The sequence below is a fragment of the Condylostylus longicornis genome, unplaced genomic scaffold (genome assembly GCF_029603195.1).
Source record: "Condylostylus longicornis isolate FDR11 unplaced genomic scaffold, ASM2960319v2 ptg000049l, whole genome shotgun sequence".
Classification (NCBI taxonomy): domain Eukaryota; kingdom Metazoa; phylum Arthropoda; class Insecta; order Diptera; family Dolichopodidae; genus Condylostylus; species Condylostylus longicornis.
In genome coordinates, this window is record NW_026578018.1 from 6,909,611 (window position 1) to 6,923,370 (window position 13,760).

At 27.9% G+C, this 13,760-nt stretch overlaps 4 protein-coding genes across 4 annotated transcripts; 2 read left to right on the forward strand and 2 right to left on the reverse strand.

The window, feature by feature from the left end:
- Positions 1-872: 872 nt before the first annotated feature.
- Positions 873-2,972, reverse strand: LOC129611367 (two pore potassium channel protein sup-9). Its single transcript, XM_055524491.1, has 7 exons — positions 2,929-2,972; positions 2,556-2,745; positions 2,366-2,477; positions 2,059-2,276; positions 1,724-1,993; positions 1,522-1,652; positions 873-1,443 (listed from the first exon to the last, which is right to left on the reverse strand). Exons 2-7 carry the CDS (start codon positions 2,619-2,621, stop codon positions 1,164-1,166), a joined length of 1,077 nt encoding a protein of 358 aa, XP_055380466.1. The 5' UTR covers positions 2,622-2,745; positions 2,929-2,972; the 3' UTR covers positions 873-1,163.
- Positions 2,973-3,820: 848 nt separating this feature from the next.
- On the forward strand, positions 3,821-5,074 carry LOC129611431 (40S ribosomal protein S5). The gene is made up of 5 exons (XM_055524577.1): positions 3,821-3,949; positions 4,101-4,497; positions 4,596-4,712; positions 4,769-4,867; positions 4,922-5,074. The coding sequence occupies exons 2-5, from the start codon at positions 4,102-4,104 to the stop codon at positions 4,988-4,990; spliced, it is 681 nt and encodes a 226-aa protein (XP_055380552.1). The 5' UTR covers positions 3,821-3,949; position 4,101; the 3' UTR covers positions 4,991-5,074.
- Positions 5,075-5,204: 130 nt separating this feature from the next.
- LOC129611430 (DNA-directed RNA polymerase II subunit RPB2) lies at positions 5,205-9,150 on the reverse strand. Its single transcript, XM_055524576.1, has one exon. It carries the CDS (start codon positions 9,033-9,035, stop codon positions 5,508-5,510), a length of 3,528 nt encoding a protein of 1,175 aa, XP_055380551.1. The 5' UTR covers positions 9,036-9,150; the 3' UTR covers positions 5,205-5,507.
- Positions 9,151-9,668: 518 nt separating this feature from the next.
- On the forward strand, positions 9,669-11,782 carry LOC129611365 (dual specificity mitogen-activated protein kinase kinase dSOR1). Its single transcript, XM_055524489.1, has 4 exons — positions 9,669-9,851; positions 9,903-10,533; positions 10,607-10,933; positions 10,992-11,782. Exons 1-4 carry the CDS (start codon positions 9,754-9,756, stop codon positions 11,103-11,105), a joined length of 1,170 nt encoding a protein of 389 aa, XP_055380464.1. The 5' UTR covers positions 9,669-9,753; the 3' UTR covers positions 11,106-11,782.
- Positions 11,783-13,760: the final 1,978 nt, after the last annotated feature.

Below are 13,760 nucleotides of genomic sequence, written 5' to 3' on the forward strand. Positions count from 1 at the left end.
ACTGTATTTCATTTTGTTCTATGGAGCTTACACAATTATACGACCTTAATAAATTTTGAAGAAATTTTTACAAATAAAAATTTTAATTAGCAAATATTTTTTCATTTCCTCTTATTTTCACTCGTTTCTCTTCCTTTTGAGTTTTAACTCAAATTATATTTCATATTCTGAAAACAAAATTTTCTGTTTTATATGGGAAATTCATTTAAAAACAAAATGTTTAAATGGTTGAAATTAAAATTAGTGAATTTTTAGAAAGTTTTGAAATTGAGATTGAATGAAATATTTATTCATATTTTATATGTAAATATTTTGTAAATTATTACTTTCAAATTTATTTCATACATTGGTAAATCCTCACTTTTCGTTATCTAAGCCTCTTGATAAAAAACAAATTACTTTAATATTAAAGCGTTGTTATACATATTATACAAAAATATTCATTTATGTATAATAAATTGACTCTTAATTGATTACAATGATTGACTTTAATCTTACGGGACAACATAATGAAAATGATTACATATAATCGTATATTTAGGAAAACATATAGATGGCAAAATCAAACAGTATAGATATTTTTTCTTTGACTTGAGGAATCTCTTTGCATTGCAATTCCCTTTGTCATCTAGATCATTAATTTTCTCTATAAATGAATGTGTGAATTATATTTTATATGCAAAGAACTCCAAATTTGTGGCAGATTCTATAGGTTTTTAATAACCTTTTATAAAAAATGTAAGTACAATAATCAAATTAAGAAAATTCATTTTTATATATTTCATGAAATATAATATATTTAAATTTTCAAATAAAATAAATTTTATAAATATAATATATATCTACATAAAAATTTTTTAAAATTTGGCGGTCATAATTAAAAATTTCAATATAATATTCAAAAAAATTATTTTAAAATTAGATTAAATTACAATATATTGATATTTTTTTATATGTTTCTTGTGAGGTTTCATTTTTTAAATTATAATTACACATATAAATTCTATGTATTCAGTTGTGATAATATTGTTTTTTACATTATTTTAAAAATATTCAAAATATATGTACATAAATAAAATCTTGTTAAAATATTGTATATAATGTACATATATACATATACATTAATAATATGTAAATAACTATAATTATTTAAAAGTTGATTCTCAAACTGAAGCTCGTTTCAAACAAAATGTACTTGTAATAATGTCTGTCGGCCGATATTCAGATTCTAAAAAAGCTTTATGATTTGGACAAGTTCTTGATCCCAAACATGTACAAGAACAAATTGATGTTTGTTCTTCAGTATCTGAATAATAATAATTACCACGCATTTCTACAAATTGACCATTTACCATATGATATGGTTCTTGAAATGTTAAAGGTTTTGAAGCAGCTACCATTTGTTTTGCATCCTCTTCTTCACGTCTCATATCTTCAGCATTCCTATTTATATAAAAATTAGAATAAAAAATGAAAATATTTTTTAAATTTAATTTAAAATAATATAATTAATTTACGGACATTGTCATAAATCTTAAAACAAGTAAATTAATACTAGCAGCAACCACAGCTAAACCGAATAAAATAAAAACAAGGCTTAAAGCAACATATCCTGGTTTATTCATTAAGGCTTGATCATTTTGTAATGCAACCTTAAAAAAAAAGAGTAAGAAACAAATAGTTAAAAAATTGTTAAGAAATAACCGACTATAATTATTCTTACATAATCTCCAAAACCAATTGTTGTTAATGTTACAAAACAATAATAGAAACTATCAAAATAACTCCAACCTTCATATCTTGAAAATACAGCTGCTCCTGTTGTTATTATAATTGAAGATAACATACCAGTTGCTAACATTAAATTCATTTCAGTCGCCTCTGTTTGACTACATCTTAGATAAGTTTTAGCTCTTTTTATTATAACTGAAGCAAATTTATTTAATCTTTCGCCTATACTTTGAAACATAACTAAACCTAATGGAATTCCAACCTAAATATTATATACATTTAATGTGTTATATAGCTTTTAGTAAATATAACTAGAATTATAAGTACCATTGCATATGCCATACAAAATGCTTTTCCTCCAACTGTAACTGGTGTTGAATGACCATATCCTATCATTGCTAATACAACAGTAGCAAAATAAAATGCACCAGCAAATTTCCATTGTGGACCAGCTTTATGAGGTTTATTTTCAATTATTACAATTTCCATCATTCTATAATCTTCGGCAGTAACATTATATTTTTTTATAAAATTATCTTTTAAAGCTTTAAAGAAATTAATAAATATTTATTAGAATTCATTTTTATGATTATACGCAGTATTTAATAGTAAATGATAATAAAATATTGATTACTTGTTAAAAATTCCCATCGTCTTGATTCAGTTTCTGATTCTAATGAATCAAAAACTGCAGCTCCAATTAAAAGATATGTAAAAGTACAAACGACTAATGACAATGTTCTAACCTTCAACATAATTTTAAAGAAAAAATTAAGATTAATGAAAATTTAAAAAAAGGGTGTAATTTTTTTTTTTAAATTTACGTTCTGTCGTTTCATAGTGCAGTGTAATAACAATCCAAAAAATGTATCCTGTCGCTCTATGAGCATCCCCTCTATATCAATCAAATTTATTATTTTTTCCTTGTTTAGATTTTAGCAAAAATGCTCTTCTGCGATAACACCAGACATTATTTTTATTGGAATACTTTTTGATGAAACTATAATATTTTATCTTTAAAAAAAAAACGAGATTAAAAATATATTAAAATAATTTTGTTTTATATAATATGAACAATACTGATAAGAAGTCTTTTGATATTATTTTAAGAAAATTTTAAGAAAGACCATAGAGCGCATGGCATAAGTTTGTCAAAATAATAAACGACAAATATTTGTAGATTTCTTTAAAACTTACCTAAATTCACAAGTTTGTTTTGTATTTTAATATTTGTTTTAAACAAGATGTGTTTTAACAAAAACAAAACTTCGAAAAATTTATGATTAGCAGTTCTTTAACATTTTGAATATTGCCACATTTTTAATTTTCTTTAAATTTTCAGAAAAATTAAAAAAAAAGAATTATTACCAGAATATTATGGCATGAATTGCCACAGTTGATTGTACTTAATAAACCTAAACATAATAATTTTATTTACAATTGCAATATGAAAATCAAAAAGTATTTAATTTTTAAATTTTCAGTTATTTAGAGTTAAAAAAAATGGTTTTGGTTTATATTTTTTTAAACGTTATCAGCGAGTTGTCAAGAATCTGTCAAAAACAACTAATACCTACGTTTACACGACGAATTTTGCATCAATGGTTGACATACGTTTCATTCTCATTGCCAACAAGAGTAATGTTCGTTCTTGCTTACAAAGAAATTGGAAAGGATATCCTTGCCAGCCAAGAAGGAAATACGTTACACTCATTTTGCCCTCGTGGGCATCCAAATGCAGTATGCAAATGCATGCAAAAGTAAAAACATGTGTATATAATTTAGTTTATTTATTTGTAAGCCAAAAAATTTCAATTACTTAATTTTTGTCATTAATATAAAAATTTAAGAACAAAATATGTGGCTAAATAATATTTATTCTTTAAGTGTTTAGATTAAATATAAAACTATAACCATACCACCTAAAAATTATTTTGATAATTTAAATAGAATTTCATCAATTGGCTTTACAAAAATATTGCAAATAATATTATATTTACATATTTTTATTTATTTATTGTACAACACACGTTATTCAAGTGTCATATTCACTGCCATCTAATTGTAAATATTGAAAACGAAGGTTAGCAACATGTCAATTATTTTCTGCTAAGATATGACAAGTTCAAAGCCTTTGCTAATCGTACACATATAGTTCTTTTTTCTGTGGATCTTTTTGAAGTAAGATCGTCGAAGTTTTTAAAAATATATATTTTAAGTAAGTTTTACAATAAGATACTATAAAAATACTATTTTTTAATTAAATTTATGTGTTCCAAATGGCAATTGATGAAAATAACTACTTAAATATGAAATTATAGTAGTATTTGTCGCATAAATAATGATTTGTTTTTTACCACGTGTTGTAGGATGGCGGACACAGATGTAATACCTCCCGAAGAACAAATTCCAGCTGAACCAGCACCTGCTGATATGGACACAATTCTTGCTATAGATTGTTTACCACAAGCTGAATTACCAGATATAAAATTATTTGGAAAATGGAGTTGTGATGATGTTACTGTCGGTGATATTTCACTACAAGATTACATTGCTGTTAAGGAAAAATACGCTAGGTATTTACCACATTCAGCTGGCAGATATGCAGCCAAACGTTTCCGTAAAGCACAATGCCCAATCGTGGAACGTTTAACTAATTCTTTAATGATGAAAGGGCGTAATAACGGAAAAAAATTGATGGCAGTCCGCATTGTTAAACATTCGTTTGAAATTATCCATTTATTGACAGGAGAAAATCCATTACAGGTACCTAAATGCAAACCTTTTTCAGATTAGCAATTGACATGACACAAATGATTTTCACTTGAAAAACCTTGATAACCCTATTATTTTTTAAATTCTAGACATTAGTCCATGCAATCATTAACTCAGGACCAAGAGAAGATTCAACCCGTATTGGTCGCGCTGGTACAGTTCGTCGTCAGGCTGTTGATGTGTCACCACTTCGTCGTGTTAATCAGGCAAGTTTTTTTTAAAAGGTTTCACATGAACAGCTTAATAAAATTTTTATCGATAGGCTATCTGGTTATTATGTACAGGAGCTAGAGAAGCTGCATTTAGAAATATAAAAACAATCGCAGAATGCTTAGCTGATGAACTTATCAATGCCGCAAAGGTATAATATTCATAATATTTAAAATATTCTTAAAATAATTTATTTGAATTTTAGGGCTCATCAAATTCATATGCTATTAAAAAGAAGGATGAATTAGAACGTGTTGCCAAATCTAACCGATAAATATTATGGCACCTTATCCATAAATATGAAGCTGTTCATATATTTAAAAAATTATTTTTCAGAATAAAAAATAAGGACAAGAAATTCCATTGTTTTAAGAATTACTTAACTTCCATTTTTTTTTAAATAGATAAGAGATTGATATGCGAGTATTTTTCAATTATTTCTTGTACATTGTAGATTGTACCACGACCTTAAAGATGTCCCTCAATTATTTCTTACTATGTTATTCGACTAAAGACAAAACCCTGAACCGTTTCCAAAATTTAAATCTTTTGCTATTAGCTTCAAAAAGCACTATTCTGTGTAAATTTACACATAAATTAGTATGCAAAAATAGCAAAATCTCTATTTCACATTGTATTACATTTATAAATACAAACATTATTATTCCATTCCTTATTACATATGTTTTATTAAAAATTCTGTTAATACATACTTAATTATAAAATTTAACTTAAAATAAAAATTTCAAGTTCTATTTTAAAAATTTATGTTTAAATATTTGAATTCAACTTTAGATTACCATTAAACGAGGCGCTATATTCATTGACATCAACTCTTGGAATAATAACTTTGCAGCGTATGGTAATTTAACTTGAGATATCTGCGTTTTGTTCTTGCATCCTTTGCACTCAAATGTATTATTTCTTAAATTTGCAATCGCTATCAGTCCACAGAAATTGCAAATATGAATTCTGTAAGGATCAGAAACTTCGAACAAACGTTCTCTCAAAAATTGAGCAGCGCCGTGTGAAATTTGACAATCACGTTCCATTTCGCCAAAACGCAAGCCACCATCTCTTGCCCTACCTTCCATTGGTTGTCTCACTAAAATTTGTACAGGTCCACGGGCTCTAGAATGAATTTTGTCATCTACCATATGTTTAAGACGCTGATAATAAGTTGGTCCCAAAAATACCTGGGCATTAATTTTTCTTCCGGTATGCCCGTTATACATAACTTCATTACCTCGAAGATGGTAACCATATTCTTGCAAAAATGTCGAAATTTTCTGTACATTAACAGCGTCATTAAATGGAGTTGCGTCACCAATTTCTCCTTTATTTGAACCAAGCTTTCCTTGCAAACATTCGATTAAATGGCCAATTGTCATACGAGAGGGGATAGCATGAGGATTAATAATAATATCAGGTGTTAAACCTTCACATGTGAAAGGCATATCTTCTTGCCTATATTGAATTCCGCAAGTACCTTTCTGTCCGTGACGAGAAGCAAATTTGTCTCCAATTTGCGGGATGCGCACTGAGCGTACTCTGATTTTACAAAACTTATATCCTTCACTGTTTAATGTCAACATAACCTGATCAACAATACCAGTTTCTGAATTTCTCAAAAATGTGGATGCATCTCGCTTTGTGAAACGTTTTGTTGTTCCTTCCAGATCATCATCATTTTCTGGTAGGTTTATTGTCTTTCCAATAACTACATCGTCTCCAGAAACTCTTATGCCTGGTGCTATGATACCATCGTCATCTAATTTATCATAATGTGCATTTCTCATACCCTGACATGTGTTACGCGATGGTTTCTCAAATTGTTCTTCTTGGTCTCCTATACGTTTATTTTCTGAATCCCGATAACTACGGTAGAAACATGATCTGAAGAATCCTCTTTCTACGGCTGAAGCATTTAAGATAACACTGTCTTCCTGATTATAACCAGTATAGCATAAAATTGCAACAATTGAATTTATGCCGGCAGGAAGTTCTCTAAAGCGCAAATATTCCATAGATCTTGTGGTAACTAATGGTTTCATTGGATAATATAACACATGTGCAAGGGTGTCCATACGAACATGATAATTTGTAATGTAAACTCCCATAGCTTGCTTACCCATAGCACTTTGATATGTGTTACGAGGGCTTTGATTATGATCTGGAAATGGAATAATTGATGCACAAACCCCCAATATCATAGCTGGATGAATTTCACAATGTGTGTATGTTGTACAGTATGCATAATCTTTGTCCTGTTTTAAATCATATGGAGACATAGCAATCATAACAGTTTCCTCTTCAAGAGTATCGATATATTCTACTACACCAGAAGCCACAAGTACTTGCCAGCTATAGTTATTATAATCACGTTCCTTTAACATTTCAATATGGGTTTTCTTCAGAAGCAAATTGCCATTTTCAACAATCAACAACGGTCTGCAAATTCGTCCAGCATCTGTATAAATACGAATTTCACGATCCCGAATGTCTCTAATCATAGATACTTCAGATACAATGATATCCATTTGACGTCGAAGTTTACGTAAGGTAGCCATTAACTGTTCAGGATCACGATGTATTCCTACCCAACAGCCATTTACAAAAATTTTTGTTGCATCAACTATAGCTGAAGGGGCGATTTCCTCAAGATTTTCCATAGACCATTCTTCCAAGAACTCTAGAATAGGTGATGGTTGAGAACCAACCGAAATATAAGCCATCAATGCCAAGTTTTTTACTAAGCCTACAGCCGCCCCTTCCGGCGTTTCAGCTGGACATAACATGCCCCACAAAGTATTGTGTAACTGTCTAGGTTTTGCTAGTTTTCCATCTCTACCTATGGGTGAATTTACACGTCTTAAATGAGATAATGTTGATGCAAATGTTAATCTGTTTAACACTTGAGATACGCCAGCTCTGGCTTGATGAGCTTTTTTCTGGTCGCCCCAATTACCTGTAGCTAAAGAATATCTCAATCCATCGGTAATTATATTAGTTTTGATGGCCAATTCTAAGTTAAAATCTTTTCCTCTATCAATAAATTTTTGGGTATACATTCTTACTTCTTTCATAAGGTTTTTAAAAAGACCTCTAAATAAGAATGCCAGTAGCGGACCAGCTAAATCAAGTCGTTTATTACCATAGTGATCACGATCATCAAGTTCTCTTCTGCCCAAGGCTGCTAATAATAATCTATGTACCATGTATCCAAGGAAGTAAGCTTTTTTTGTTTCGCAAAAATCGGACACACCTACGTGGGGTAACATTTCCTTTTGTAATATTTCTTTAGCATACTTTATACGCTTGTCTTTCGTCACACCAGGTCGCGCACCTCTAGCTCCTATGAAATTTAAAGCTACATTTTGTTCTTGAACTACGAAAGCTTCATCAAGAGATGGTTTAACCATTTCCATCATTTCAGGATCATCAAATTCATATATGATATGTTCAAGAATATCTCTATCAGCTACAAAACCGAGGGCTCGGAATACTATCATAATTGGGATTTCTTGTTTGATATATGGTAAAATTGCAATAATTCTTTGACCAATTGCAGATTTTTTGATTGTTTGACCACCTCTTGCCATCATATTGACCCAAAGCGTAGATGTTGGTCTTGAACTATGTTCAAGGCAAGACCGGATCTCGCATTTATATGCATATTTGCCATCTTTCATGCTAAATACGTACACTGTATTTGTTGCCATTTTTTCTTGAGCAATCAATACTTTTTCTGATCCGTTTATAATGAAATAACCACCTGGATCCAATGGACATTCGTTTAATTCTGTTAAATCACGATCAGTCAGTTGACTAAGCAAACAATAAGTTGAACGTAACATAATTGGAATTTTGCCAATAAATGTTTTTTGATTCTGTGTTTCAATTGGGTCTTGCCCTTCAATTATTTTCGTTTTGGTAATGTCGACATAAAGTGGAGCTGAGTATGTCAAATTTCTCAAACGAGCTTCATTCGGCATCATTGGACTTGGAGAACCATCTTTTTCCCAATGTGTTGGTTTTGACAAATAAATTTGATCAAATTTTAACAAAAATCTAGGTGGAGTTTCTATTTCACCGGACGTATGTTGTGCCTCTGCTTGTAAATCTATTGCGGGAGAGTCTTCAACAATTCTCTGAACGGACATTTGAATAAATTCGTCAAATGAATCTAATTGTTGTCGTACAAGACCTTTTTCATCAAAGTATGCGTTTATAACAATCCAGCAAGCTTCTTGCCATAACTCGTGAGTAATTTCTTCTGCATTTTCTTCCTCGAAATTTTCTTCTTCATTTTCATACATTTTTACGTATTATTTTTGAACTATATTTTTTTATTTAATGAAATAATTTTCCAAATCGGTAAAAATAATATTTTCACAATCCCAGCGTTGGGATTTGAGTAACTTAATTACTTAGCATCTGTGAATGTTTAATAATAATGTTGCTAATGGAAAATCTGACTTAAGTTAGCAACTTTTCTGTTGTCATAAAGTTTAAGTACTAAAGGTAATAGGGTGTTTACATGATATTACTGAACTATTTGACATTTTACAAAGATTCAATTTTTCAACATTGTGTATTCACCATTAGCATGCAACGACAAAGCGAAAGGTATTAATTTATCAATAACAATAAAACGTCGAGATAAAAAAAATTTTCGTGCTTGAAAAAATATGAAAATAATTCCGATGAAAAGGTTAATAATATGAAAAATAGAAGACTCTAATGATAATGTAGAAGACATGACAAAATCATTGTGTTATGTGCATAATGATTTAAGTTTGTGCTTAATTTTTTGTGTTCAAATGAATTTTATAAGTACTAAAATATTTGACAAAACTGCTATTCATTAAAATTTTCTATGCTGTCAACTGTGTAAACATCCCCAATTTGATGCTAATCACATTCTAGTCATTATGACACTTTCATTTTAATTCAACAATTGTCAATTTTCTTAAAAACAAAATTGTTTTGATTGTTAACTTTAATATATAAAATAGTTTTTACTGAATTAAAATTATGTCGAAAAATAAATTAAAATTAACTTTGCCTCCAGGATCTGTAGATTCTTCTTCTCAAATTTGTACACCGCCATTTAAAACACCATCTGGAACAGAGTATTAAATTTATTCATTTTAAGAAATTGATTTTCAACTTTATACTTTCAGCTTACTTGGAAAACCTAAAACTAATATAGAAGGTATCGTTGATGCTTTAGAAGAATTGGAAATGGATGATACAGCGCGAAAAAGAATAAAAGTTTTTCTAAGTCAAAAAGAAAAAATTGGGGAGTTGGGTGAAGAGGATCTTGAAAAGCTAGGTGAACTTGGATCAGGAAATGGGGGAGTGGTCGTTAAAGTCAGGCACATTCCAACTCAGTTAATAATGGCACGTAAATTGATTCACTTGGAAGTAAAACCATCAATTAAAAAACAAATTATTAGAGAACTTAAAATTTTGCATGAATGCAATTTCCCACATATTGTGGGATTCTATGGTGCATTTTATAGCGATGGGGAAATCAGCATTTGTATGGAATATATGGATGGTGGCTCATTGGATTTAATTTTAAAACGAGCTGGGAGAATTCCAGAAACTGTTTTAGGTAAAATTACGTCAGCAGTTTTGAAAGGACTAAGTTATTTACGTGATAAACATGCTATTATGCATCGTGATGTCAAACCTAGTAACATTTTGGTTAATAGTAGTGGGGAAATAAAAATTTGTGATTTTGGCGTATCTGGTCAATTAATTGATTCTATGGCAAATTCATTTGTCGGTACTAGAAGCTATATGTCGGTAAATATAATTTTCCTATTTTATATATTTAATTTTTTTATTAAATTGATATTTGCAACACTGTTCCTTAAAGCCTGAGCGTCTTCAAGGGACACATTATTCAGTTCAATCTGACATTTGGTCATTAGGACTATCATTAGTGGAAATGGCTATTGGAATGTATCCAATACCACCCCCTGATGCTAAAACACTAGATGCTATTTTTAATAAGACCAGTGAGGAAACTAATCAAGCTGTTATAGAACCAAAATCTATGGCAATATTTGAATTATTAGACTATATTGTAAATGAACCTCCTCCAAAGCTAGAACATGTCAGTTTTAGTGATGAGTTTAAAGATTTTGTTGATAAATGTTTGAAAAAAAATCCAGAAGAAAGAGCCGACCTGAAGACTTTATTGGTTAGAAAATATTACTTTATTGTGTAAAGTTTAAATAAAGTGATTTTTGGTTTTGTAGAATCATTCATGGATAACAAAATCTGATGAAGAAGAAGTTGATATAGCGGGCTGGGTCTGTAAAACAATGGATCTTCCACCATCCACACCAAAGCGAAATACGTCTCCAAATTAAATATATTAAAAAATTTTATATTATACAATCCTCTTAAGCTATTTAGGTTCAAAATGAATATATTTGTAATAAGAATGCTAAACCTAAATTTCATAAAAATCTCTTAAAAAAATATCCTAATAATAAATTAAAGTGATATTTTTATGATTTAAGAAATGCACCAAAAGCATATTTAATGTAAATTAAATATTATATTCAAGAGTGTCACTCGAACTGAATGTTTAAATTTTAAAATAGAGAAGAAATTTAATTAAGTTTAAAATTTATATTTTAAATATTGTAAATAAAAGCATTTTTAATTCGTTTTTTATTGGCGTCTCATATAGTATATATATATATTTAATTGTTTAATGTAATTCAGATTAATTGCTAAAATCAGCCGGTTATTTATGAACAAAATAATTCATACATAATTAATCTAAAACTAATTGAAAATTTTTGAATTCTTGATTTGTGTTTTACGTGGTTTTACTATTCCTCGCAATACGAAAAGAAAAAACTTTTAATTTTAATGTAATTTTTGCACATAAGTACTCAATTATAATTGAAAATTTTATGCACAAATTACAATATACATTATATTTATAATAAAATGGAAATATTAAAATAATAGTTAAATTAAATATTCGATGTATTATGCCAAATGCAAATTAATACGTTGTGAATTCATTCAAGTAATAAAATTTTGAAATTAAATACCTAAATCAAATCAAATAATAGATAATCAATTGCCAGAGTCTTTAATTTTCTATATACTTAAATAAGTGTTTTTAAAATAAAGTGTACTAATAATAAAATCAATTTCTATTTAAATTTAATGCAAATAAGAAAATAAATTAATATTAAAAATCTATTTTAATGCTTGTTTTAATTATTATTTCAGTTTTATTAATTATAGAAAAGTGATGATAAGAACATTATTTTCTAAAAGGGTATAGTTTTTTCTTTCCAACTGTAAAACTGCCAATTGGAACTTATTCAATTTGTTATAGTTTGTCTTTTACATTTACATTATTTTGTGCAAGAGGGAAATTAGGAACTCTATGTTTATAAAAATATTTTAAAGTTGATTATGAATAAGCAGTAGATAATTTGCTTTTGAATGATAAAATTAAATATTAAATTCAGAATTTGTTACATAGATATTTACTTGTATGTTCGATGTACAATAATTTTCTAATAAAAGAAATTTAACTTCACCGTCGGCAGAATGTTAACATTCTTATGTAAGGTTTTACATTAACAGCTAGTAGCAATAACTTTAATAATAATAATTTTTTGATGTTTTTACTGAAGGATTACTCAATATTATATGTACATACATATGTACATATAAAAAAAATCAGAGATGAATTCAAAAATCAAAAAATTTTAACAGATTTTAGTAAATGAAAAATAATACAAAAATATACGTATAATATGCAAATTAAAAAAAAAAAATAAAAAAATACTTTATAATATATGCAGATCTATATATTTTATATGAATAAAATAAATCAGACCAAGAAAAATCATAACAAATTAGTTAACTAATAAACGTACATAACAAATATTCAAATTATGTTACTAATTTTCCAACATTTTTATGCAAAACGTTTTAAATTTTTAATGAACTCTAATATGAAATAAATTAGAAAATAACCTTAAGGTAAAAATATAATAAAGTCCCAGCAGGATACAAAAGGTTGTAATTTTGTATGTGTGTCCTGTGGTTTTGATTTAACTTCTATATTATAATGTATTAAACCGCACACAATAATAAAATGAAAAAAAAAATATATATATATAAATAAATAGAACAAAAACGTAAAAAGTTTAAATTGCAATTATTTGCAATTATCCTGTTTTTTTTTTTTCTATTCGTCTATTATCCATCAAAATATCATCACAAACCCTAAAACAATACTTGTTTTTTATGTCTTAAAGCTTTACATATTTATATACACATAATATTTTTATATTTTAGTATATACTGGCGATGTTACGGTCTAGAGGATATGAATTTTAAGTAATATTGTGAATGGAAGATTGTTTCAAAAATTTGTAGAAATACAAATTGAGTTCAGTTTATAAAAATTAAGTATTTACATATGTACATATGTAAACAATGTCCATGGCTATTATGTTATTGTTTTTAATTCATTTATGTATATATTTTAAAGTGACTTATTAATAGTTAATTATTAAAATAGTTATAAACTATAATTGATTGCAAAATTTTAATTTTTTAAGTTTTATATTGTGGGAATTGCTTATCAAGTATTTAAAATTCTTGATTTTATAGTTTAAGATATAATATTTGAGTTTGGGTTAAGTAAAAAATATTTTATTTTATTTTTTCTAAGCTAGTACTGTTATTGTATTTTAAGATGTACATAATAATGTCATGTCTCTGCATAGCGTTATTGTTTGCTTCAACTAGTTTCTCCATGATATCATTAACAAAGATGATCTTCATTAAAACAATTGATATTTACATTAAAGTTTTTAGTTTACATTATATTATGAAAGCGTAATTGTAATATTAAACAAAAATTTGAATGTTGGAGTACATTAATTAAATCCAATAAACGCCCATTATTATATTCTACTCTTTATTTACTTGTGCCGTAACAATTTTTCTGTCTTGCTACACGTTTTTATAAGGATTTTTTT